General features: G+C 47.3%; 1 protein-coding gene across 2 annotated transcripts in view; it reads left to right on the top strand.

Annotated features, from left to right (window-relative positions):
- LOC147116396 (tubulin polymerization-promoting protein family member 3-like) overlaps nt 1–27,717 on the top strand; it is a 55,756-nt gene that overhangs the window by 12,188 nt on the left and 15,851 nt on the right. For both annotated transcript variants that reach the window (XM_085989511.1, XM_085989512.1), the window contains exon 3: nt 24,128–24,281. In XM_085989511.1, the coding sequence (XP_085845637.1) occupies nt 24,128–24,281 (154 nt within the window). The remainder of the gene's footprint in view (nt 1–24,127; nt 24,282–27,717) is intronic.

The following is a 27,717-nucleotide window of genomic DNA, read 5'->3' as shown; positions in this document are numbered from 1 at the left end:
CGCGCCCCGACATCGCCTCGGTTACCACTCCACCAGGAAGTGGAGCACCTGACATTGTGCTGCACTTCCTGTGCGGGGCGGTAAGCCGAATTTAACGGCCGGGGCGGTACTTCAGCGCTGGGCGCTAAATGTCAGGCCTTAACTCGGTTACCGCCCCCAAACGGGGCTTAACCAAATTTCGTGCCCATAAAGTGTAAGCGTTTAGCTAGGGAAAAAGTTGGGCCTATCAAGGACCCAAAAGGAAATCTTCATGTAGAGGCAGAGGACATGGCTGAAGTATTAAATGAGTACTTTGCATCTGTCCTCACAAAGGAAGCAGATGATGTGAAGGTTACACTAAGTGGAGAGTGAAGTTATGGACACGATAGTAATAGATAGAGAAGATGTACTTAAAAGATTAGTATTACTGAAAGTTAATAAGTCACCTGATCCGGATGGAATTTATCTAAATTGCTGAAAGAAGCAAACGTAGAGATAGCAGAGGCATTGGTCTCAACCTTTCAATTCTCATTGGATACAGGAGTAGTGCCGGAGGACTGGAGGATTGCAAATGTTATACCACTATTCAAAAAAGGGGAGAGAGATAAACCAGGAAACTACAGGCCAATCAGCGTAACATCGGTGGTGGGGAAATGATTGGAAACCATTATCAGGGACAAACTAAACCTTCATTTGGAAAGTCATGCGTTAATCAAGGAGAGCCAGCATGGATTTGTTAAAGGCAAACCAGCCGCAATATTTGGCTCCTTAGCGCCCACTGTTTTGGCATGACGAGTGCCGTTTTGGATCCAAAATGGCATCCGCAATGTGGGCGCACACTTCTGGTGTGAGTTGTGCTGGATGCCATCTTGGTGAGGGCATTACCGTGTGCGGAGTGAGCGTCCGCTGGAGGTATGCAGAGTAGGCACATCATGACGTCATGTAACACTGATTTGATGGCCGTGGTGCCATTTTGGAGCTCGACGCTCGAGCTCACGCCCTCTCTTAAGCTCGCACAGCTGAACACGCATTCAGCAGCAGGAAGGACCCCCCACCAGCGCTATTAAAAAGCATCATTAGCTACTTTCAGGTTAGTTGCTGATTAATTTCTATTGGCTGTTGCTGCGATTGTTTAGTGTTTTCTAGAGTGCTTTAAATTTGCTAAAGTCTACAGGAAGTGATGTGGCACATGCTGAAGAACTTTGTTCTGACTTCAATGCTTCTGCACAAACTGCTTGCTCCCAGAATTGGGTGCAGTAGTAGTAATTTCCCTTGGATTATAGCATGACAGGGAGAATGAGCAGACATGACACAGAGCAGGACAAGCTGTTGGAAGAGGGAGGAGGAGGAGTGGGAGAAGGGCTCTCAGCAGGAAGCCATAGCTGCCCAGGGTGTTCAGGGAACAATTCTCCTACCTGAACCTCAGTGAGGAACAGTGTGTCAGACATCTACGCTTCAGTAAGGACATCCTCACTGAATAAGAGAAGTAAAAGTAGGGGAACATCTAGGCAATAGTGACCATAATATAATATGCTTTAAGATAATAATTGAGAAGGATATAAGTATGACGAAGACCAGGGTAACAGATTGGGGAAAAGCTGATTTTGAAGGGCTGAGAATAGAACTTCAGAAAATAAAATGGACAACAATATTGGCAAACAATGGCGTAGAACAGCAATGGGAAACATTTAATATGGTATTCAACAGAGTCCAGGAAAAACATATTCCGCAAAAAAACAAGAACATAGGATTACATAGGATATACAGCACAGAAACAGATCATTCGGCCCAACCAGTCTATGCCAGTGTTTATGTTCCACTCGATCCTCCTCCTGTCTTTCCACATCTAACCCTATCAGCATAATCCTCTATTCTCTTCTCCCTCATATGGTTATCTAACCACCCTTAAATGCGTCGATACTATTCGCTTCAACCACTCCCTGTGGTAGCGAGTTCCACATTCTCACCACTCTCTGGGTAAAGAAGTTTCTTCTGAATTCCCTATTTGATTTCTTGGTGATTATCTTATATTGATAGCCTCTAGTTTTGCTCTTCCCCACAAGTGGAAACATTCTCTCTGTACCTACTCTATCAAAACCTTTCATGATTGTAAAGGCCTCTATTAGGTCACCCCTCAGCCTTCTCTTTTCAAGAGAAAAGAGACCCAGCCTGTTCATCCTTTCCTGATAGATGTACCCTCGCATTTCTGGTATCATCCTTGTAAATCTTCTCTGCACCCTCTCCAGTGCCTCTATATCCTTTTTATAATATGGCAACCAGAATTGCACACAGTACTCCAAGTGTGGTCTAACCAAGGTTCGATACAAGTTTAGCATAACTTCACTACTTTTCAATTCTATCCCTCTAGGAATAAACCTTAGTTCTTGGTTTGCTTTTTTTTATGACCTTGTTAACCTGTGTTGCTACTTTTAGTGATTTGTGTATTTGTACCCCTAGACCCCTTTGTTCCTCTACCCCATTTCAATTTTTATTCTCTTATTCAACACAGATAAATGTGAGGTATTACATTTTGGTAGGAAGAATAGGGAGGTCACTTATTACTTGAAGGGTGCGAGTCTGGGTGGGGTAGAGGAGCAAAGGGATCTCATAAGAACATAAGAACTTAGGAAATAGGAGCAGGAGTAGGCCTTATGGCCCCTCGAGCCAGCTCTGCCATTCAATAAGATCATGGCTGATCATTGACCTCAACTCCACTTTCCCACCCAATCTCCATATCCCTTGATTCCCCTAGAATCCAAAAATTTATCTATCTCAGCCTTGAATATACTCAAAGACTCAGCATCCACAGCCCTCTGGGGCAGAGCATTCCAAAAATTCACAACCCTCTGAGTGAAGAAATTCTTCCTTATCTCGTTCTTAAATATCCTACCCCTTATCCTGAGACTATGCCTCCTAGTTCTAGACACTCCAGCCAGGGGAAACAACCTCTCAGCATCTACCCTGTCAATCCCCTTCAGAATCTTGTATGTTTCAATTAGATCACCTCTCATTCTTCTAAACTCCAGAGAGTATAGGTCCATTCTACACAATCTCTCATCATAGGACAGTCCTCTCATCCCAGGAATCAATCTGGTGAACCTTTGCTGCACCGCCTCCAAGGCAAGTATATCCTTCCTTAGATAAGGAGGCCAAAACTATGCACAATACTCCAGGTGTGGTCTCACCAAGGCCCTGTTCAATTATAGCAAGACTTCCTTACTCTTATACTCCAAACCCCTTGCAATAAAGGCCAACATGCCATATGCCTTCCTTAATGATTGCTGTATCTGCATGCTAGCTTTCTGTGTTTCTTTCACAAGGACACCCAAATGAGTCCCCTTGTGACTATAGGTACTTAATCTTTCTCTTACATGTACTTCTACGTGGTGCTTCCCCTGTGGCTTCAGCAGATGTAGAGGCACCTTGCTGACTAGGATGCTACACCTGCTTAGATGCCTTTGGTAGGTGTCTTCTGGGTTTGGGAGCCTGGGAGGGCTCTTCAACAATCTGCTCTTCCTGCAGTTGTGCAGGGGCTAAAACAGCCATCTCAGTTGTCTCTGCAAAGTGGGTCTCTGACCGAGGGCTCTGCAGTGGCATGGTCATGCGAGTGCTTTGAGAGGAGCCCACACTTCCTCCTGTCCTGCCAACAACATCCCTCTCATGGGTCAGCCACACCTCAATGCTGGAAGTGGCAGGAGAGCACCTTGCTGCACTGCAGGGGGGCCATGAGGACACGTATCTGCACTGACAGTCCTCCTCAAAAGGACATCCATGAAGCTCTCTGCTCAATAGCTGCACATCGCTCCTCCAGAGATGTCATTCTATTCTGAACAGTCACCATGTTTTCCTGACTCTAACGACTTATTTCCTCCATGGCCGTAGACATCCTTTCCTTAGGTAGCCATCCTTTCCACGGAGGTTGCCATCCTATCCATGGTGGTGCGTGCATGCGCCATTGCCTCCACCACAGCAGTGCTGATATTAGAGATGGACTCCTCCATTCTCTCCACACTCGCACTTACCCTGGAGGCAAACCCTTCCAGAGACACCTGCACTTGTTCCTGTATTTCATGAACTGCTCTTTTCCTGGATGGCCCCAGAGGTACAGCATCTGCATGCAGCTCAGCAGAGCTAGGAGAGTCCTGCGACCTCCGCCAAGGACTCTCCACTGTTGTCGCTGTCTCAACCATCTGCTGATGCTCACTTGTGCGCTATGATAGACCAGGTGGCAACACTACTCTAACTCGCGATGGCCCCACTGAGGTCTGCGTTGCTGCGCTTGTGCTGGGTGCGCTGAGTCCTGGTGACACTGCTCCCTCAGAGGCTTCAGGTTCCTCTGAAAAGCTGTCTGGCTCTTTGTCCTGGATCATGGGGAGGGGGGCGCTCGATGGTCCTGTGGGAGAGTAAAGGCTTGAATTAGACATCTGATATTGATGTAGCAGACACATCCTTTTGAGCAGATGATACAAAGCGATTCTCTATTAACATCATATTCCATTGCTTTCTGAGAGGGATGAAACTCTATTATGTCACCAGCTTCCTCTAGTGTGCCTGTCTCTCCATCGCCCACTTCCAGGTCCTCGCCACCGCCAACAATCTCATTTGCAGCCTCCTTAGCACTGGTCAATGTTGCAAGAGTAGGTGTTCCTCCTCCAGTCAGTGCTCTCTGCCTCTTATTGTGAGCTATCTTTTCTTGCAAGGAGGGACACATGCGGTGTTTCAGCCACAGTGATGGAGTGAGTGTGATTAATCCCTACCATAGAAGCTTTGAGGGAGGCGAAGATGGGGTACGGTGCCAAGAGGAAGGTAGCTCCCTGTGCGTTGTTAGTTGTTGTCACTGCATGACAGTGAGAGCGAGTCTAAGGGGTGCATAGGCAGGATGCTGAAGTGATTCAATGCAGAGACAGAGATGGATAGGTAAGGGTGTAAATGAAGTAATGGTAAGGTGGGATGTGGAGGAGCAGGCTTACAACGCAGAGTGCTGGTGATGAGAAGAGAAGGGAAGCAGAGTGAAGGCAAGTGTGATGGGATTCTCACTTTTGATGTTCGCACAAGATCATTAAACTATTTCGACACTGGATCCATGAGCATAAACGTATGGACCTTGCACTCACCTCCTCAGCAATGCGCAGCCAGGCTGCCTTGGTCTACTGAGGAGGCTTCCTCCAGCCATCAGGAGAGAAGAGAATCTTCCTGCGCCCTCTGACAGCATCCACAAGAACTTGGAGGGACTCATCATTAAACCGAAGAACTGCTTTGCCTCTGGAAGAAATCATTGCTTTGAAAAGAAGTGCAGGAAACCACAATAGAAAGGCTCAGGCTGGACGGCAGCTTTAAAAGCAGCTGCTATTATGACATCATCAGAGGCGGCCAGCCGACCCAATCCCATTCATTGGACCGGCCAGCGCGCCTCCATGAAATTAACAAGGTACTTTAATAAAAATCGCAACTCTGCAGCTGTTCCCACCGAAGGCAGCTCCCAAACCTGCCCACCACGCAACCCAACTCCAACCCACCTCGGGAATTAAAACAGGGAATAATGGAAAAAAATTAAATTAAAGGCTCTTTATCTGAATGCACGAAGCATTCATAACAAGATAGATGAACTAGTGGCACAAATAGAGATAAATGGGTTTGATCTAACAGCCATCACAGAGACGTGGTTGCAACTCGAGGAAGTAGAAGAAGACACAAAAAGCATACCAAAAATGATAGGGAACCAAGGGTCTAATGAGGGTGAGGAACTTAACATAATTAATATAAGTAGAGAAAAAGTACGAGAGAAACTAATGGGACTAAAAGCCGACAAATCCCCTGGACCTGACGGTCTACATCCTAGGGTTCTAAAAGAGGTGGCTGAAGAGATAGTGGATGCATTGGTTTTGATCTTCCAAAGTTCCCTAGATTCTGGAATGGTCCCAGCGGATTGGAAGGTCGCAAATATAACACCGCTATTCAAGAAAGGAGCGATAGAAAAAACAGGGAACTACAGGCCAGTTAGCCTGACATCAGTTGTTGGGAAAATGCTGGAATCCATTGTTAAGGAAGTGGTATCAGGGCACTTAGAAAATCATAACATGATTAGGCAGAGTCAACATGGTTTTATGAAAGGCAAATCGTGTTTGACAAATTTATTAGAGTTCTTTGAGGATATAACTAGCAGGGTAGATAAAGGGGAACCAGTGGATGTAGTATATTTGGATTTCCAAAAGGCATTTGATAAGGTGCCACATAAAAGGTTATTACATAAGATTAGGGCTCATGGGGTTGAGGATAATTTAGTAGCATGGATAGAGGATTGGTTAATGGACAGAAAACAGAGAGTAGGGATAAACAGATCTTTTTCAGGTTGGCAGGCTGTAACTAATGGGGTGCCGCAAGGATCAGTGTTGGGGCCTCAGCTATTTACAATCTATATTAATGACCTAGATGAAGGGACTGAGTGTAATGTATCCAAGTTTGCTGATGATACAAAGCTAGGTGGGACAGTAAGCTGTGAGGAGAACACAAAGAGTTTGCAAGGGGATATAGATAGACTAAGTGAGTGGGCAGTAAGGTGGCAAATGGAGTATAATGTAGGGAAATGTGTGGTTATTCACTTTGGTAGAGAGAATAGAAAAACAGAATATTTTTTAAATGGTGAGAAACTTTCAAATGTTGGTGTTCAGTGAGATTTGGGTGTCCTCATCCAAGAAACACAGAAAGCCAGCATGCAGGTACAGCAAGCAATAAGGAAGGCAAATGGCATGTTGGCCTTTATTGCAAGGGGGTTGGAGTGTAAGAGTAAGGAAGTCTTGCTACAATTGTACAGGGCCTTGGTGAGACCACACCTGGAGTACTGTGCACAGCTTTGGTCTTCTTATCTAAGGAAGGATATACTTGCCTTGGAGGCAGTGCAATGAAGGTTCACTAGATTGATTCCTGGGATGAGAGGTGTCATAAATCGCAACTTCTACAAGAAGTAACTCAGGAAGTACTACTGGACGGCTAGCTGAGGGCACAGTCCGAGGAGTATAAATACTCGGGCGTGGGCCCAACTTGGCCAGAGACAATCTGGAAACAGGAAGCTAGTGACTACTAACTAGACCTCCATGTTTTGTTACAAGTCGATTAAAGCCTTGCTTTACGTACAACCAAGTGCGTAGTGAGTCTTTATTACGTCAATTTAATCGACTTGTTATCGTCTCCACGCCTTGGGTAATTCGGAACAACCAGCTGCAACTTGAACCGCAGAAAGGGACCTGGGCAAGAAACTGATCCATCATGGAAAAACTCCTTAGACCCGCTCGTCTCGACCTGGACCCGAATGCACCTGCGGCAGCGGAGGTGTGGGGCGGGTGCCTCTAATAAGTTACGAATGCTTATTAACTACGTATCCCCTCATGTGTATGATTATATTGAGGACTGTATAGACTACGATGCTGCTATCGAAATTTTACAGCAGCTATATGTCAAGTCCCCGAATGAAATCTTTGCTCGACACCTACTGGCCACAACTCGGCAGCAGCCTGGGGAATCACTCGATGAATTCCTCCAGAAACTTTGCAGGCTCAGCAAAGATTGTAACCTTAAAGCGGTTACAGCTGAACAGTATCAAGAGGAACTAATCCGCGATTCCTTTATCAATGGGATTGCGTCCCCTTTTATACGTCAGCGCCTGCTGGAAAATAAACCCCTCAATTTACGGGCTGCTTATGACCAGGCGTGTTCCCTGGACTTGGCCAAGAAGAATGCAGACACTTATCTCCCACCACGTGCACGGGCGGCGGCTATCACCCTTAACAAGTCTTTCGATAGGTCTCGGGTGGATGCTCCCGCTGATGATGACTCTACTCTAACGGACGACAACCCTACCCTAGAGGCCTTTGCTGATGACGACCCCACCCTAGCAGCATCCTGGCAATCAAGAAGAAAGTGTTTCTTTTGTGGAGGTACGTTCCATTACAGAAAATTTTGCCTGGCTTGTAATGCGACCTGCAATCATTGCAGCAAGAAAGGACACTTTCCCAAGGTATGCCAGTCACGGGTCTCTGCTAACAAGAAAGGCCGCTCTTCTAAAGTATACCGGTCGAGAGCTCCTGTTAGCTTCACAGCTGCTATCTATGGAGCTGCTCCTCCCCCAAGAACCACTGCTAAGGCTACAGCTGCTGAAGGAAAAATTACCCCTCCTCCCATCACAGCTGTTGTTCCCCAAAGTTTGTCCCATGCAGCCACGAAGGTTTCAGTAAATGGGCACACTCTAAGCGCGCTAATCGACTCCTGCAGCTCTGACAGCTTCATTAGTAAGCAGACTGTCAGCAGGTTAAAACTGCGCATTTATCCCTCGGACAGGGAGATTGCAATGGCTCTGACGGCTCCGACCAGCAATTCTTCTGGCTTCTGTCTTGTCAACCTCATCCTCAATGGTCGCACGTATCCCTCCACCCGGCTCGGAGTACTCGAAAACTTATGTAGCGATGTGCTTCTGGGACAGGACTTCCAGAAGCAGCACAAAAGACTCACTTTTGAGCTTGGAGGGTCGAAGCCAGAGCTTACCATTTCTAAGGTGCCGTTTTGTGCTCTCGGCGGCCTTACTCGGTGAGCCCTCCCTGTTTGCCAATCTCTCCCCCCGCTGTAAACCCATAGCCACCAAATCGCGGCACTTTAGCCAAGATGATCGAGCATTTATCGAGGCAGAAATCTCTCGCCTTTTAGCTGACAGTATTATCGAGCCGTGTTCATCCCCCTGGCGGGCTCAAGTCGTCATTGTGAAAAACCCTTTAAAACAACATAAGAAACGTCTGTGTATTGATTATTCCCAGACTATTAATCAATATACCGATCTGGATGCCTACCCGCTACCACGCATAGATGACATGGTCAACTACCTTGCCAAATACAAGGTATTTTCAACCTTCGATTTAAAGAGCGCGTACCATCAGGTATCGCTGAAAGACTCTGACAAAAAGTATACGGCCTTTGAGGCCAATGGTCGGCTTTATCAGTTTCATTGCCTTCCATTTGGGGTCACCAATGGGGTGGCCGTCTTCCAACGGGCAATGGATGTGAGGGTGCCGGTTAGTTCCCTCAGTAGCCCCTAGATGGCACCTTCACTTGTTTTTTTCCCTTTGCTAATTGTTATTAGTTTCTCCTGTGTTTATTACTTAACTGCCTTTTATGGTTTATTGGTTTCACCTGTTTTTGCTTGTATTTAAGTTCAGTGGTTTCTTCCCTCTGTGCTCAGTCTTGACAAGCCGCTTGCCTAGTGGTAGCTTGTCTTGAGCTCCTTTGTTTGTAACTGTTTACCTGTGTGATTCTAGTAAAGTACTTTTATTTAAGACTGCATACCTGCTTCTCGCCTCGTCTGTCTGCATCCCTTGCCCATCCCCAGCCGTCCCTGGTCTCATATCACCCTGTATTTCATCACCGGGCTACCTCCATCTGAGGGATTCACTACCATCCTAGTTGTGGTCGATCGCTTTTCCAAGGCTGCTCACTTCATCCCTCTTGTCAAGCTTCCCTCTGCCAGAGAGACTGCCCAGCTGGTTGTCCAGCATGTCATCCGCCTCCATGGCTTGCCCCTGGATGTCGTCTCTGACCGTGGGCCCAGTTCTCATCCAGGTTCTGGAAGGCTTTTTGTTCCCTCCTGTGCGCTTCCGTCAGTCTCTCCTCTGGGTTCCACCCACAGTCTAATGGCCAGACTGAGGGAACCAACCAAGATCTGGAGAGGGTGCTAAGAAGCTTTGTGTCCTCCAATCCTTCCACCTGGAGCAAGTATCTGGTCTGGGCGGAGTATGCACACAATACCCTTCAGAGCTCCTCCACTGGCCTCTCACCTTTCGAATGTCAATATGGCTTCCAACCGCCACTCTTCCCTGAACAGGAGAGGGAGGTAGGAGTCCCGGCTGCCCAAAGGTTCGTCCAACGCTGCCGCCGTACCTGGAGGAGGGTCCGATCCGCCTTGCAGCTTGCTTCTTCTCGGCAGAAAGTGCAGGCTGACCGACACCGCCGCCCAGCTCCTCGGTTCTGGACTGGACAGAAGGTCTAGCTGTCTACCCGGAATCTTCCGCTCCATGTGGAGTCCCGCAAGTTGGCTCCCCGGTTCATCGGACCTTTTAGGATTTTGGAAAAAGTAAACCCTGTGGCCTACCGGCTCCTCCTTCCTCGGTCGATGAAGATACATCCCACGTTCCACGTCTCTCATCTCAAGCCGGTACTTACCAGTCCCTTGGTTCCTGCTTCCAGACCTCCCCCCCTCCGCCCCGCATGATTGATGGTTAGCAAGCCTACACTGTCCGTCGCCTCCTTGATAGTTGCCGGGTTAGGAGGAGCATTCAATACCTGGTTGACTGGGAGGGTTATGGTCCTGAAGAGCGTTCCTGGGTTCCGGCCCGGGACATTTTGGATCCTGAACTCATCAGGGATTTTCGCCGTCGCCACCCTGACCGTCCAGGAGGAACGTCAGGAGCTGTTCCTAGGGGAGGGGGTCCTGTGAGGGTGCCGGTTAGTTCCCTCAGTAACCCCTAGATGGCACCTTCACTTGTTTTTTCCCTTTGCTAATTGTTACTAGTTTCTCCTGTGTTTATTACTTAACTGCCTTTTATTAGGTTTATTGGTTTCACCTGTTTTTGCTAGTATTTAAGGTCTGTGGTTTCTTCCCTCTGTGCTCAGTCTTGACAAGCCGTTTGCCTAGTGGTAGCTTGTCTTGAGCTCCTTTGTTTGTAACTGTTTACCTGTGTGATTCTAGTAAAGTACTTTTATTTAAGACTGCATACCTGCTTCTCGCCTCGTCTGTCTGCACTTGGGTCCAGAACCAGCCTCGCCCTGGCAATGGATGGCCTAGTCCGGCAAGAGAACTTGACGGATACCTTTCCGTATTTAGACAATATCACTATTGCCGGCCATGATCAAAAGGAGCATGATGCCAATCTTCAGAGATTTTTTGACGTTCTCCGTCGTCGCCACTTAACGTTAAATGAATCCAAATCGGTGAAATCGGTGCCATCAGTGAACATTCTCGGCTACTGGGTGGGCAACGGTGTTATTAAACTGGACCCAGAGCGACTTTGTCCACTTCAGGAGCTCCCTCACCCTACAAATCTCGGCTCTCTTCGTCGGGCACTTGGCATGTTTGCTTATTACGCAAAGTGGATACCTGACTTCTCCGATAAAATACAGCCCCTGCTGTAATGACCAGTAACATGTCATTCTAGAGTGGTACACTAGATGGAGCTGTATGTTTAGTAAGGGGCTACCCAGAAGGCACTAGTCAAGATGGATGCCTGTACAATAGTCCACATGGCTGAATAAATGACTAGCTCAAGCTAGCTGTTCATAATGAAAAACGTCTATTTATTTATGAACATAACACGGTACCAGAAGTGGTAATACCTGCTGAATATTGTGAAATGCAACATGGAGAATTTGAAGCCACCGGAGGGTTTGAAACTCACGGGGAATGTTGCCTGCAATTGGTGGACTTTCAAACAACAATTCGAACTCTACATTGCTGCCATCGGGTTCGGTACGATGCCAGATGCAAGGAAAATAGCGTTACTGCTCATGGTTGCAGGCCCGCAGGCGATAGAGGTATTTAATACGTTTGTCTTTGATCAAGAGGAGGACAGAGAAAAAATGGACGATGTGCTAAAGAAGTTTGATACACATTGTTCTCCCAAAAAGAACGAGACCTATGAGAGGTACGTGTTCCGTTCACGGACACAGCAGCAAAATGAGACTTTTGATAGCTTTGTGACCGATCTGAAACTGAAAGCACAGACATGTAATTTCTCTGAACTGAAATCATCCATGATTCGTGACCAGATTGTGTTTGGTATTCATGATAAAAAGGTCAGGGAACGTTTGTTGAGAGAAACCGAACTAACATTGGAGGATGCTGTGAAAATATGCCATGCCAGTGAGCTAGCTCAACAGCACACAAAGACTTTCAAAGAAATTAATAATAATGCGACTGTAGTGAATGACTGTGCTGCTGTCGGTGCTGTGTCCTACGAGGGGAAGAAACGTGGGCAGAACAGAAATGCAAAGCAATCGGAGGAAGGAATTTTTAATTGTAAACGCTGTGGTTACCAGCACCAGTCAAGACAATGCCCAGCGTTTGGAAAAATGTGCACAAAATGTAATGGAAAGAATCACTTTGCCAAACAATGCTTTTCAAAAGTAAAAACAAAGAAAGGGCAACAAGTCAATGTGATTGAGGACACTGATTTAAGTGAGACATTTTTTGTAGGAATGGTGTCATGTGACAATATAGAAAAGGATACAGAAAATGTGCAGCCCTCAGGAATGGACAATGCTGAAAATAAGGTTAATGCAGTAAAAGAGGACAAATGGATGATGCCACTGCAGGTAAATGGAGCATTAGTTACATTGAAACTAGACACTGGGACAAAAGCAAACTTAATCAGTATGAGTGACATTAAAAATATGAAAGAAAAGCCCAAAATACAGAAAAAGTTAGTACTACTGAAGAAATATAATGGACAGAAAATAAATAGCTTAGGTGTATGCCAACAGACTGGGTTAACTCCATGGTATGTGCAAAGAAAAAGAACAATGATCTAAGAGTATGCATGGATCCAAAGGACTTAAATGCAAACATAAAACGTGAACACTACCAGATTCCCAAGCGAGAAGAAATCACCAGTGAAATGTCAGGTGCCAGATACTTCACAAAGCTCGATGCCTCACAAGGATTTTGGCAACTAAAACTGGATGAAGAGAGCACCAAATACTGTACCTTCAACATACCATTTGGCAGGTATTGTTTCCTCAGAATGCCTTTCGGGATAATATCTGCATCTGAAATCTTTCATAGAGCGATGGAACACATAATTGAAGGTCTGGAAGGAGTTCGGGTCTATGTTGATGATATCATCATCTGGGGCTCCACACTGAAAGAACACAATGAGAGACTGACTAAAGTGCTACAGAGCATACGCCGGAATGGACTGAAGCTCAACAAAGCCAAGTGTCAGTTTGGCGTCCAGGAAGTCACTTTCCTAGGAGATAATCTATCTGGTAAAGGAATAGAGCCAGATATGGAAAAAGTAAACGCCATACTCAACATGCCCCGACCCACTGACAAAAAAAGAGTGCTATGCATCATGGGGATGATAAACTTCATTGGAAAGTTCATTCCTAACTTGTCAGCCAAGACAGCCTGTCTGCGAGACCTGCTACATAAAACAAATGAGTTCGCATGGACAGAAAGACATGAACAAGAGTGGATGAACCTCAAAACAGTGCTGACAACCACACCTGCACTCACATTCTTTGACCCAACAAAGAGAATCAAAGTGTCAATGGATGCATCAAAAGATGGCCTAGGCGCTGTCTTGCTACAAGCAGAGGGTGAAGATTGGAAGCCTGTTGCCTATGCCTCCAGGTCTATGACTGATTCTGAGTGTCGATACGCCCAGATTGAAAAGGAATGTCTAGGCTTGGTAGTTGGATTAGAAAAGTTCCATGGCTACATATATGGAGTTCCCACCTTCACAGTTGAGACAGACCACTGCCCACTGGCTGCCATCATAAAAAAAAACCTGAATGAGATGTCTCCAAGGATTCAACAACTCATGATGAAGCTGCAAAGATATGACTTTGAACTGATCTACACACCAGGCAAACACATAGCGTTAGCAGATGTACTATCCCGAGCACCCACAATGAGTCATGTGAGCTCTACTGAGGAAGACGTGGATGTTCATGTGAGTATAGTCACTGCTGCGCTGCCCGTGTCAGACACAAAATCAAAGCAAATAGCAGAAGAAACAATAAAAGATACAGTGTTACAAATAGTATTGGAGAACATTCATCATGGTTGGTCAAAAGGTTCCTGTCCAAAGTACTATCACATCAGGTCAGAGTTAAGTGTTGCAAGTGGACTATTACTAAAACAGAACAGAATAGTCATTCCACAGGCTCTACGTCAAGACATGCTCAAAAGGATTCATGAGGGACACCTCGGAATTGAAAAATGCAAAAGGAGAGCAAGAGACACTGTTTATTGGCCTGGCATAAATAAGGACATTGAGAACTTGATAGGCATATGTGAGACATGTCAGAAACACCAAAACAAACAAGCAAAGGAACCAATGATAGTAGTTGACTTACCAACAGCACCATGGCAAAAGGTTGGTATGGACCTTTTTCATTTGAATGGTAAAGACTATCTATTAGTGATTGACTACTATTCTAACTATCCTGAGATGGCGCTGCTCTCAAGCACATCAGCAAGCAGTGTCATAATGCATGTTAAATCCATCTTCGCCAGACATGGAATTCCCAGGATTGCCGTTAGCGACAATGGTCCGTGCTTCAACTGTAAGGAGTGGCAACAGTTTGCAGCACATTATGACTTTCAACACATCACATCCAGTCCTCTGTATGCTCAGTCGAATGGTAAGGCAGAGAAAGGTGTTCAAGTTCTCAAGCAGCTACTGAAGAAAGCAACAGAAAGCAAGTCTGATCCTTATCTCGCCCTGCTGAGCTACCGAGCCTCCCCTTTAGACTCTGGTTCTTCACCTGCTGAACTCCTAATGGGTCACATGTTGCGCACCACGCTACCCTGCTGTGCAAAAGAAAAGCAGAGTAAGGAACTAAGGCAGAGACTTCAACTGTTAAAGCTGAAACAGAAATCACACTATGACAAGTCATCCAAAACTCTGAAACCATTGACAAGGGATGATGTTGTCAGGATTGAGGATCAAGATGCATGGAACAGGAAAGCTACAGTTCTTGAGGAAGTAGGACAAAGGTCATACACTGTTAGAACTGAGGAAGGACAGATTCTCAGGAGGAACCGCCGTTCCCTCCTGAAAACACAAGAAACTATCCAAGAGCAAATCAATGACAATGCCGCAACTGAATCTTGTCACTCACCACCAGAACAATCTAACACAAACACACATACAGGCTCTCATGAAAACACATCAGACTTACCTGTGCTGAGAAGATCCACACGTGAAGTAAAAAAGCCTGATAGACTTAATCTTTGAGTACAAAGAAAACTATAATAAAAGAATGAAAAGCTTAGAGTTCATAAAGTAAAGCTTTGAAAATGTGTTGACTGTTGTGAAGATGTTTATGCCGTTATGATTGATTGATATTGATTTTGTTTAACCTCTAAGGAAGGGGGATGTAATGATCAGTAACATGTCATTCTAGAATGGTACACTAGGTGGAGCTGTATGTTTAGTAAGGGGCTACCCAGAAGGCACTAGTCAAGATGGATGCCTGTACATTAGTCCACATGGCTGAATAAATGATTAGCTCAAGCTAGTTGTTCATAATGAAAACGTCTATTTATTTATGAACATAACACCTGCTTCATGCGAAGTCTTTTCCATTAGAAGCAACGGCTATTTCTGCTTTCAACCTCCTCAAACAACAGCTGGAGAAAGCCACGCTTCGCTCCATTGACGAAAACCTTCCTTTTGTGGTTGAATGCGATGCATCGGAGGTGGCGATCTCGGCTACCTTGAATCAAGGTGGTTGGCCCGTGGCATTCCTATCCAGAACCTTACAGGGTAGTGAGCTCCATTACCCCCCATCAAGAAGGAGGCTACAGCCATCATCGAGGCTGTACGCCAATGGAGTCATTTTCTTGCTCGGCGTCATTTCACGTTCATAACTGACCAGCGCTCCATGGCCTTCATGTTGGATAACCGGAAGCGCACGAAAATCAAAAATAATAAAATTCAACTCTGGAGGATGGAGCTGGCTGCCTTTGGATATACTATCCGTTACCGACCCGCAAACAGAATGTGGCCCCAGATACCTTCACACGGGCATTTTGCTCTTCAACTTCAACGTCGACTCTGGTGGATCTGCATATGGACTTATGCCATCCTGGCGTTACCCGTATGTTGCACTTTGTGTGCTCCAAAAATCTACCATTCTCAACGGAGGACGTAAAGAAAATATGCTCCTCCTGTAGGATTTGTGCAGAATTGAAACCACAATTCTTCCGCCCATCAGATGGCTTACTCATACATGCAATGCAGCCTATGCAGAGGCTCAGCATAGACTTTAAAGGGCCATTGCCTTCGTCGACGCGGAACACCTACCTACTTACGGTGGTAGACGAGTATTCACGCTTTCCCTTTGCCTTCTCCTGTCTTAATATGCTTACCTCTACGGCAATTAAATGCCTCGATCAGGTCTTTTCCCTTTGCGGGATGGCCAATTTTATCCGCACGGATCGGGGTCCCTCCTTTATGTCGAGTGAACTTAAAAGTTATCTCTCCCAACGGGGAATCGCCTCGAGTAAGACGACACCATATCACCCAATCGGCAATGGACAGGTTGAACGATACAATGCCATCATCTGGAACGCTGTCCGTCTGGCACTGAGGTCACGCAACCTACCAGACCAGCAGTGGGAAACTGTGCTCCCCGACGTGGTACACTCTATCGGGTCTCTTCTCTCCACATCCACTAATGTCACGCCTCATGAGCGATTCTTCAAGTTCCGGCGTCGCTCTACACATGGGACATCTCTACCGTCATGGTTGGTGGCTCCAGGCCCTGTGCTACTCCGGAGGTTCGTCCGGTCTGCCAAGAACGACCCTCTCGTTGACGAGGTGGAGTTAATGGAGGTAAACCCCACGTATGCGCACGTGCGGTACCCAGATGGCCGGGAGTCCACCGTCTCGCTCAGAGATCTGGCTCCCTGCCCAACCGGTCACACGGGCCTGAATGATGAAGGATCTCACGACGATGATGTCAACACTCCGCACCCCTATGAAGATGACGCCCTACCTGGGACATCGAGGAATCTGCCGGCAGTGCTACTGGATCAACTCAGGGAGCCGAATGCTCCCCGTAGGATGGCCGCCCAAAACCAGGACGCCGGACAATCTCCGGCTACGACCCAGGATGAGGCCAGCTCTGCGCCTGTGGGGACCTGCACCCGGAGTCATGATATTCCCAGACCTCCACAGGACGATCAAGACGACGCGGACTCTACCGACTTACCGGTACGGGCCAAGCGACCCAGGGACCAGGACACAGTCCGGGGAGACGTGCCTTCCAGTCACAAGCAGAAAGCTAAACGACTACGGCTATTTTTGGTCCGCCTAGTCCGTTAAAGGAAGACTGGACTTCCAAACCTTTTAGGGAGGAAGAATGTCATAAATCGCAACTTCTACAAGAAGTAACTCAGGAAGTACTACTGGACGGCCAGCTGAGGGCGCCATCCGTGGAGTATAAATACTCGGGCGTGGGCCCAACTTGGCCAGAGATAATCTGGAAACAGGAAGCTAGTGACTACTAACTAGACCTCCGTGTTTTGTTACAAGTCGATTAAAGCCTTGCTTTATGTACAACCAAGTGCGTAGTGAGTCTTTATTATGTCAAGAGGGCTGTCCTATGATGACAGGTTATGTAGAATGAGCCTATAATCTCTGGAGTTTAGAAGAATGAGAGGTGATCTAATTGAAACATACAAGATTCTGAAGGGGATTGACAGGGTAGATGCTGAGAGGTTGTTTCCCCGGGCTGGAGTGTCTAGAACTGGGGGGCATAGTCTCAGGATAAGGGGTAGGCCATTTAAGACCGAGATGAGGAAGAATTTCTTCACTCAGAGGGTTGTGAATCTTTGGAATTCTCTGCCCCAGAGGGCTGGGAATACTGAGTCTTTGAGTATATTCAAGGCTGAGCTATATAGATTTTTGGACTCTAGGGGAATCAAGGGATATGGAGATCAGGCGGGAAAGTGGAGTTGATATCGATGATCAACCATGATCTTATTGAATGGTGGAGCAGGCTCGAGGGACCGTATGGCCCACTCCTGCTCTTATTTCTTATGTTCTTACGTTCATTCTGTGGCCGTCCTCTATGCCATCTGCATTTGAACCACCACGACAAACCAAAGGGTGGCTACTGGACGACAAAGGCTATCCATTCATGACATCGCTCAGGACTCTGTTGTGCAACCCATGCACACGTGGGCAGCATGCATAAAAAAAAAAGCCATGCTGCCACATAAAATGTGATAGAGCACACCATTGGTGTGCTGAAACAACGGGCTAAAAATTCAGGGGTTTAGCGCCACCAGTTACTGCTAGATTCGGGGAAAAAATGTCGGCGCTGCATTGCCTGCGGGTTCCATGGCGGCCACCATTTTCGACAGGGCGGCAGCACTGCCGATGTCCGTGCTCGCGAAAATTATGTAGATTAAGTCAGTGAGTGTGCAACGTTCAGTTGACGCCCGATCTGCCATTTTCAACTTCACTGCTCAACTTACTGGCATGCCTTAAGTGCAACCAGCTGAGCAAGCGTTGACAAACAGGCAGGAGGCTCGAGCAGCGGTATTTAAAGGGATCATCAAACTCGAGACAAGGGCTATCTGCTCTGCAGCTGGCTCATGACTCCCCTCCGCAACCCTACCACTCGTGCCCAGCACTCATACAATAAGAGCCATGCTTCCACCAGGAACATCATCGAGCAGACCATCAGGATACTGAAGCAATGGTTCCGCTGCCTTGACAGCTCGGGAGGAGCCCTCCAGTACTCGGCGGAGCGGGTGTCCCATTTCGTGGAGGTCTGCTGCATGCTTCACAACTTGGCCATCATGAGGGTGCAGCCCTTGCCAGCAGGGATTGTGGGACCAGCTCAGGAGGAGGACGAGGGAGAGGAGGAGAAGGAGGAGGAAGAGATAGATGAGCAAAAGGAAGAGGAAGAGGACAAGGAGGAAGGAAGGAGGCAGGCAGTCAATCCCCCTGCTGGACGGGCTGTCCGTGAACGCCTCATCAGACTCCAATTTCAATTAATGAGACCCCAGATACCCGTTGCTCACCGCATCCCCATCAAACCATCCCTCTGTCATGGAATATCACAGCATCCTCCTGGGCACAAAACTGAAATGAGAGCCACCACAAAAGGTTTACACATTGTGCTATCCCTTAGAGCCTGTCGTTCGGTGCCCTTTCCTGATCTGGTGCTCCTACAAAGTGCTCCCTCAGTGGCTGCAGCATGGCTGGTGTAAGGCTGCTGAGTTTCCATGGGTGAGACTTCAGATGGCCTCGCAGGGCAGCCTCGAGCAGCTCTGGACCTAGAAGGCCTGGCTGTAGGCTGCACCACCTTGGCATGGGCCGCAGCAGTCTGGGCTGGCTGGCTGACAGGCAGCGGTAAGGAAAATGGCGGAGTGCCAGTGGTGGGAACAGGAATGCCATCATCCTATGAGAGGACAGCAGGGTCCTGCTCCACTGACCCACTGCCACTCCCCTGGAGTGGCGCCTCAGCATTCCTAGCAATATGTTAGATCACAGATTGCTGGGCTGCTGCGACACCCTGCAAGCCCCTTTTGAGACTTGTAAACCCAGCCATGATGGCAGCAGTATGAGCTTGGGCGGCAGCAAGCTGAGATTGTTGCAATGGCAGCCGCAACATCGCCCATCACACGTAGCATCATGTCTGGGCCGACACGGTCTTTCCGGGAGTTGCCCATCAATTCCAGCCTAGAAATCCCGGGCTCCAAGCTCTGCGTAAAGCCCCGTCCAATGTTGAAGCCGGACTCCTCCATGCTCGTTGACATTGCCAAGAGGCTCACTGGCAGACTTGCCATTACACCCAGTAATTCGGTGTGCATGCCCATCACCCTTCTTCTGATGGCCGCCCCATCGAGGTCCTCATCTGCGTCGTGTGCAGCAGAACTCGCGGGCAAACTCGCCCTCCAGGGAGCTGGCCCCTGAGCTACCCTTTCCCCCGGCCTTGCTGCAGCCCACTCATGCCCGGTGCTTCACCCTCTACACCTGCTTCTACACTACCCTCTAAATTACGCACAGTGCCATTTTCTGAGCTGGTGTCTGCAAGTGACAGATGCAGTGACACTGTGTCTTCTTCTCCCCCTTCGCTCTCCTCCATCACCTTGGGGACAGGCTGGGCTGGTGCTTGGTCTTGATTATCTGAAAGCAGAAAGGCACAAGAGTCGGGTTTGGTGAGGGGTGGGGGTTGTGGAAAGCAAGATATGCATGCATGCAGCATCAGCAGCTTGTAAGCGAGAAGAGATTGTGGGATCAAGGGGAAGTGGGATGTGGGAAGAATAGCTGTCAGTGTGTGCAAGGTGTGAGATGTGGGTGTGAGTGTTACAGCAGTGGTAAGGTTGTGAGGGTGAAGTGAAGCTATGATAGTGAGGTCTGAGTGGTGATAGGTAGAGGTTGTTGGTAGGTGAGTGCTGGGGGTGTGGTGCATTGAGCAGTGTGTAAGGCTTGAGGTGCAGATGGTGGGATATGGCATTTGCTGAAGACTTCAATCACCTTGACCTGCCATGTGAGGTCATTAAACTTCTTGTGGCACTGGATTGATACCCTTGAGTCCACAGTGCTGGCCGTCACATAGTCGGCTATCTCCTGCCACAGCCTTCTGGATGTATGGGGCGATGGCTTCCTGCCACCTTGCGGGAAGAGGACAGCCTGCCTCCTCTCCACAGCCACCACCGGTGCCTCCAGAGCCGCATCTGAGAATCTGCGGGCTCTCTCCCTGTGCTGAGGCTCAACCATCTGTTTCCAGTGCCGTCTGCTTCCAGGTGGAGTTGGAACTGGATTGACAATGAGGTGCTATAGCATCAAAGCTCCTCCCCTTTAACTACTGAATAAAGCCTGTGCCAAACATAACTGGGAATTAGACTGGACACGATATTGGCCCACCTGTTGAGCGGTAAGCCAATGAGCAGCGGTTTTAGCGCTGAGATCAGCACTATAATCATGTTAATGAGGACTGAGCATGAATTTTGCATACTACCTAGACCATTTTGACCCGGCGCAGCTTAATACTGTTGGGCCATGACACCGCCCGTTTTCTGGCCATATCCAATTTTTAGCCCAACGTTTCCACTGCCTGGACCACTGTGGAGAAGCCCTACAGTACTCGTGGTGGTCTGCCGCATGCTGCATAACCTCGCCATCATGTGGGCACAGCCCTTGGCACCAGCTATACGGTAAGCAGCTGAGGAGCAGGAGGAGGAGAAGGAAGAGGAAGGGTGGAGGCAACCTAGACAGCCTTTTCTGGCTGGGCTGTCCATGAATGACTCATCTGACTGTGATACCAGTAAATGTAACCCCAGCTCCCCATTCACCAACAGTCCCACACTCCTTACCTTTCCTCTGTCACTGATCATCACAGTGTCCATTTGGCCACAATGCAAAAATAAAACCGAACACAAAATAAACATTCCAAACCGAATTTTTAAATCAAACCATGCCATATTGCATACAAATGTCAACTAATCACTTGTGCATTTCCTTAGTGCCTGTCTTCCGTGTGCCTTTGCCTGTCCTAGTGCTCCTATGCAGTACTACCCCAGTGGCTGCAGCATGGCTGGTGGAAGGCTGCTGACTTTCAGTGGGGGAGGTTGCAGATGGCCTAGGAGAACGACCTCGAGCAACTCTAGGCCTAGAAGGTCCAGCTTCAGATTGCACCATCTAGGCATAGGCGCCAGCAGTCTGGGCTGGCTAGCTGATAGGCAACAACAAGGACACAGGCAGAGTGGCAGTGGTGGGAGGACGAATGCTGTCATCATGAGAGAGGACAGCAGGTTCTTGCTCCACTGAGCCACTGCCACTCCCCGGGGCAGCGCCTCAGCAATCCTAGTAATCTGTTGGAGGACAGATTGCTGGACTGCTGTGACACCCTGTAAGTCCCTGTGAATACTGGTATCTGCATCCATGATGGCAGCAGTCTGAGCTTGCATGGCAGCACCCAGATGTTGGGTGGCTTCTGCTTGTGCTGCACTGGAAGCTGAGACTTCGGCCTTCAGACGCTGCATCATGGTTGGGTCCGCAAGTGTGTTAATGGAGTTGGCCACCACTTCCATGGTGGAAAGGATGGATTCCAAGCTCTGAGCAAAGCCCTGTGCAAAGTTGGTGCCAGATTCCTCCATGCTCCTTGACATTGCACACAGGCTTTCTGGCAGGCCTGCCAATGCACCAAGCATTTCATTGTGCATACCCATCAGCCTTCTTCTGTAGCCTGCCCCATCAAAGTGCTCATCTGCGTCCTCTGCAGCTGAACTCATGCGCAACCTCGCCCTCCGGCAATCTGGCACCTGCGCTACCCTTGCCCCCTGCCCTGGCTGCCGGCCACTCTTGCCCGGTGTCCCACCTCTAAGCTATCCTTTAAATTATGTGCAGTGTCAGTATCTGAGCTAGTGGCTGAGAGTGTGAAATCAAGTTTCTTCTTCATCACTGTCTTCCTGCTCTTCCACCTGTTGCTCTCCCACCACTGCCTGGCCAGATGGCAGTTCCTGGGAGGAGAAAGGCACAAGGGTAGGGTTGTGGTGAGGGGAGGGGGGAAAAGCAAGGGTGTGTTCAAACTAATTAAAGGTAATTTTAGGACTGACATCAGGCAGTTACTCACATAGAAAGTGAGCAACACTTGGAATGGACTTCTAGATAGAGTGGATGGAAAAACCATGTAGTTTTATATAGGAACTGTAGGGTATTTATGGATGGATGAATTAAGATGGGCCAAATGGCTTTGCTCATCCGTAAGGATCTTATACATTACCTATCTGTTAACATCAGTTAGCTACAGGCTTTGATAAAGTACATAGCCAGAGAGAACAGGAGCAAATCAGTTGAGAAGTAAATGCAGAAAATATTGAAGTAAAATAATCCACCCATTGCAACCCAAAAGGTTTTGTCTTTTTTTAATTAACATGTCCCTATACAAGACATGCACACAAAGACATCATGTGATGAGACCAACTATTTGTAGCTCTATTGCTTTATGTTGTTCCAACATGTTGTTCTTCCTTTTTGAGATCGAGACCTCTTGCTGCAGTCCTAAAAGGTTTTTCATCGTTTCAAACACCTTATTCATCATAAATTGAAAATTATAATCTACTTCTACTGGATCTTTCATTTCTGCTGCCACTGTCAGATATCCTGCCACTCTGTCACACTCTGGAGGTTTCATGGGCTGGCTCCACCCCCCCCAACCCCTCCCTTTGCAACACGTGGGGTAGATTTACAACTTGAGTCTGGACTAAAATTGGTGTTGAGGATCAGCCACCCATTAGAGCAATGAAAATTGGTTGGTTTCTATAACAGGCGGTTGATCTGTAACCCCAGTCTTATGTCTGGGCAGCATGTTGAAAATCTACCCTGGTCTCCGTCAACCTGATTTACATTATGTGTGAGCATCAGACGCATCTTGTGGAGCAATGCACTGTACACCGAGTTAATGGGCTGAATCATAACTCCCAAAAACGGGTGAGTTGGGGCTGGGACAGAAGTTAAAATTCAAAAAATCAGAAACAAAGGAACCCAACCCGCCCACTTCTGGTTTTAACAGAGGCAGGACCAGGGGTGGATGACCAATCCGCTCACAGGAGGAGGGTTGGTCATTTAAATATTTGAATGAGGCTGTGTGCCTTCATTTTAACAGTGATTCTATTTTTAACCACAGGCGGTTAGGTTTCCCAGGCCTCTGGAAACCCGGCAGGTGAAAGGAGATGAGAAGGGCTGAGTTCATGAGGTAAGTGTCTTTACAGCACTGCTTGTGGGCCAGGAGGAGCAGCAGTGTTTGCTCCAGGCCCAACAAGCTAACCAGTAATCACCCCCACCACCCCCACCCCTGTGATCGGACCAGAATCTAACCCCCCAAGCACCATCGGACCCCCCCGACCACCATCGGACCCCCCGAGCACCATCGGACCCCCCCGACCACCATCGGACCCCTGACTACCATCAGACCCTCCTGACCACCATCTATCAACCCCCCTCGATCAGAACCACCCCTTGATCAGACCCCTGCCCCCCACGATCTCTCCCACCCACCCCACCCCTCCACTCCCCCAACTAGACCTGCCTGCTCTCAGCCCAGCTCGGCTGAGGTTTTGTGCTGTAGGATTTCCCGCCCGACAGGCCTCCAGCCTGTCAATCAGGCTGGCTGTAGGCTGGAAACCTACAGAAAAAAAATTAAAGACATTCTGCAGTTTTACACTCAGGAAACCTGTACTTCCGGGTTTCCTAACCCCAAAACAGCCCACATGCACAGCATGGTCTGAGCTAAAATCCAGGACAATAAAATACCTAAAATGTGCCACAGGCCGCATGCTAGTGCAGAAAATAGAATTAGCCCAGCGTGTACTATTTAGAAGCTGAATAGAGCATGTTAATCTACAGTCATGTTTTAATTTCAGATCCAAGTCAGCTCGGGTAATCACTTTCGAAGAATTTAAAATGGCTCTGGCAGAACTCGCTCCAAAGAGATTTAAAGGCAAAAGCCAAGAGGAGGCACTCGATTCAATTTATGCTCTGGTTGCTGGAAAAGATCCAACTAATGTTGGAGTAACGGTGAGCATGTTGAGCCAATCTGAGTCCAAACCTTGGGCAGGATTTTCATTGGGCCGTGGAGGTGGGATTGGAGGCGTGTGGGGGGTTAAAATCTCAAAATCGGGGGGGCACGAACCCATCCCGCCCCCAACCCGCCTCCATGCCAGTTTCAAAGGAGGCAGATACCCGACCTGTGATGGGACCCGCCTTCCCGAGGCGGGAAGGGGATTAGTGCCAATTAACTGCCTGTTAACAGGTAGTTAACAGGCAGTTTTTAGCCTAATCCCTAATTTTAATGCTGAAGTGTGGGATTCCCGATGGCTCCAAACCACGCCAAGTTAGCGAGGCGGGTCATCAGGCTGAAGGGCTTGGAGGATTCGAGATGTCCGGTGTTCAGGTGAGTGATGGGTGCATGAGTGAAGAGGTAAGTGTGTTTGGTGTGTGTAAAGTGTTTAAAGAAGTTTTACTTACCTTTACTTACTGTTATAAACCTCACCATCAAGAAACTACTTATGAAATAACGCTGGATGGCCAGCTGGTGGCGCCGTCCAAGGAGTATAAATACTCAGGCGTCGGCCCCAGCTTGCCAGGGACATTTTTGTTATGTTCATAAATAAAAAGACAGCGTGGTGCGCAACTTGCGACCCATTAGGAGTTCAGCAGGTGAAGAACCAGAGTCTAAAGGGAAGGCTCGGTAGCTCAGCAGGGCGAGATAAGGATCAGACTTGCTTTCTGTTGCTTTCTTCAGTAGCTGCTTGAGAACTTGAACACCTTTCTCTGCCTTACCATTTGACTGAGCATACAGAGGACTGGATGTGATGTGTTGAAAGTCATAATGTGCTGCAAACTGTTGCCACTCCTTACAGTTGAAGCACGGACCATTGTCGCTAACGGCAATCCTGGGAATTCCATGTCTGGCGAAGATGGATTTAACATGCATTATGACACTGCTTGCTGATGTGCTTGAGAGCAGCGCCATCTCAGGATAGTTAGAATAGTAGTCAATCACTATTAGATAGTCTTTACCATTCAAATGAAAGAGGTCCATACCAACCTTTTGCCATGGTGCTGTTGGTAAGTCAGCTACTATCATTGGTTCCTTTGCTTGTTTGGTTTGGTGTTTCTGACATGTCTCACATTTGCCTATCATGTTCTCAATGTCCTTATTTATGCCAGGCCAATAAACAGTGTCTCTTGCTCTTCTTTTGCATTTTTCAATGACGTAGAGCCTGTGGAATGACTATTCTGTTCTGTTTTAGTAATAGTCCACTTGTGACACTCAACTCTGACCTGATGTGATAGTACTTTGGACAGGAACCTTTTGGCCAACCGTGATGAATGTTCTCTATTACTGTTTGTAACACTGTATCTTTTACTGTTTCTTCTGCTATTTGCTTTGATTTTGTGTCTGACATGGGCAGCGCAGCAGTGACCATACTCACATGAACATCCACGTCTTCCTCAGTAGAGCTCACATGACTCATTGTGTGTGCTCGGGATAGTGCATCTGCTAACGCTATGTGTTTGCCTGGTGTGTAGATCAGTTCAAAGTCATATCTTTGCAGCTTCATCATGAGTCGTTGAATCTTTGGAGACATCTCATTCAGGTTTTTTTTAATGATGGCAACCAGTGGGCAGTGGTCTGTTTCAACTGTGAAGGTGGAAATCCATATATGTAGCCATGGAACTTTTCTAGTCCAACTACCAAGCCTAGACATTCCTTTTCAATCTGGGCGTATCGACACTCAGAATCAGTCATAGACCTGGAGGCATAGGCAACATGCTTCCAATCTTCACCCTCTGCTTGTAGCAAGACTGCGCCTAGGCCATCTTTTGATGCATCCGTTGACACTTTGATTCTCTTTGTTGGGTCAAAGAACATGAGTGCAGGTGTGGTTGTCAGCACTGTTTTGAGGTTCATCCACTCTTGTTCATGTCTTTCTGTCCATGCGAACTCACTTGTTTTATGTAGCAGGTCTCGCAGACAGGCTGTCTTGGCTGACAAGTTAGGAATGAACTTTCCAATGAAGTTTATCATCCCCATGATGCGTAGCACTCCTTTTTTGTCAGTGGGTGGGGGCGTGTTGAGTATGGCGTTTACTTTTTCCATATCTGGCTCTATTCCTTTACCAGATAGATTATCTCCTAGGAAAGTGACTTCCTGGATGCCAAATTGACACTTGGCTTTGTTGAGCTTCAGTCCATTCCGGCGTATGCTCTGTAGCACTTTAGTCAGTCTCTCATTGTGTTCTTTCAGTGTGGAGCCCCAGATGATGATGTCATCAACATAGACCCGAACTCCTTCCAGACCTTCAATTATGTGTTCCGTCGCTCTATGAAAGATTTCAGATGCAGATATTATCCCAAAAGACATTCTGAGGAAACAATACCTGCCAAATGGTGTGTTGAAGGTACAGTATTTGGTGCTCTCTTCATCCAGTTTTAGTTGCCAAAATCCTTGTGAGGCATCGAGCTTTGTGAAGTATCTGGCACCAACATTTTACTGGTGATTTCTTCTCGCTTGGGAATCTGGTAGTGTTCACGTTTTATGTTTGCATTTAAGTCCTTTGGATCCATGCATACTCTTAGATCATTGTTCTTTTTCTTTACACATACCATGGAATTAACCCAGTCTGTTGGCTCTTCGACTTTCCTGATGACTCCTAGTGTGGTCATTCTGTCCAGTTCTTTCTTGAGCCAGTCACGCAGGGGTGCTGGAACTCTCTGTGGAGCATGTACCACTGGCTGAGCATCCTCCTTTAGCTGGATCTTGTAAGTGAATGGTAGCACTCCAAATCCTTTGAACACATCCTGGAAATTACTCACTAGTCATCTGGTCTGCTTATGGCACAGTTTATACGGTAGACTCTCTTGACCAGTTCTAAGTCCTCACAAGCTTTGTCACCTAGTCGTGAATCAAGTCCTTCAGCCACAACAGAAAACATGAGATGATGCACTTTGTCTTTGACTGTCACTTTAAGTGTGCATACACCTAAGCTATCTATTTTCTGTCCATTATAGTTCTTCAGTAGTACTGACTTTTTCTGTATTTTGGGCTTTTCTTTCATATTTTTAATGTCACTCATGCTGATTAAGTTTGCTTTTGCCCCAGTGTCTAGTTTCAATGTAACTAATACTCCATTTACCTGCAGTGGCATCATCCATTTGTCCTCTTTTACTGCATTAACTTTATGTTCAGCATTGTCCATTCCTGAGGGCTGCACATTTTCTGTATCCTTTTCTATATTGTCACATGACACCATTCCTACAAAAAATGTCTCACTTAAATCAGTGTCCTCAATCACATTGACTTGTTGCCCTTTCTTTGTTTTTACTTTTGAAAAGCATTGCTTGGCAAAGTGATTCTTTCCATTACATTTTGTGCACATTTTTCCAAACGCTGGGCATTGTCTTGACTGGTGCTGGTAACCACAGCGTTTACAATTAAAAATTCCAT

The sequence above is a fragment of the Somniosus microcephalus genome, chromosome 6 (assembly GCF_052327205.1).
Source record: "Somniosus microcephalus isolate GS21.2 chromosome 6, FLI_Smic_1.0, whole genome shotgun sequence".
Lineage (NCBI taxonomy): Eukaryota > Metazoa > Chordata > Chondrichthyes > Squaliformes > Somniosidae > Somniosus > Somniosus microcephalus.
The sequence above is the reverse complement of the archived record's forward strand: the minus strand, read 5'-3'. Positions and strand labels throughout refer to the sequence as shown.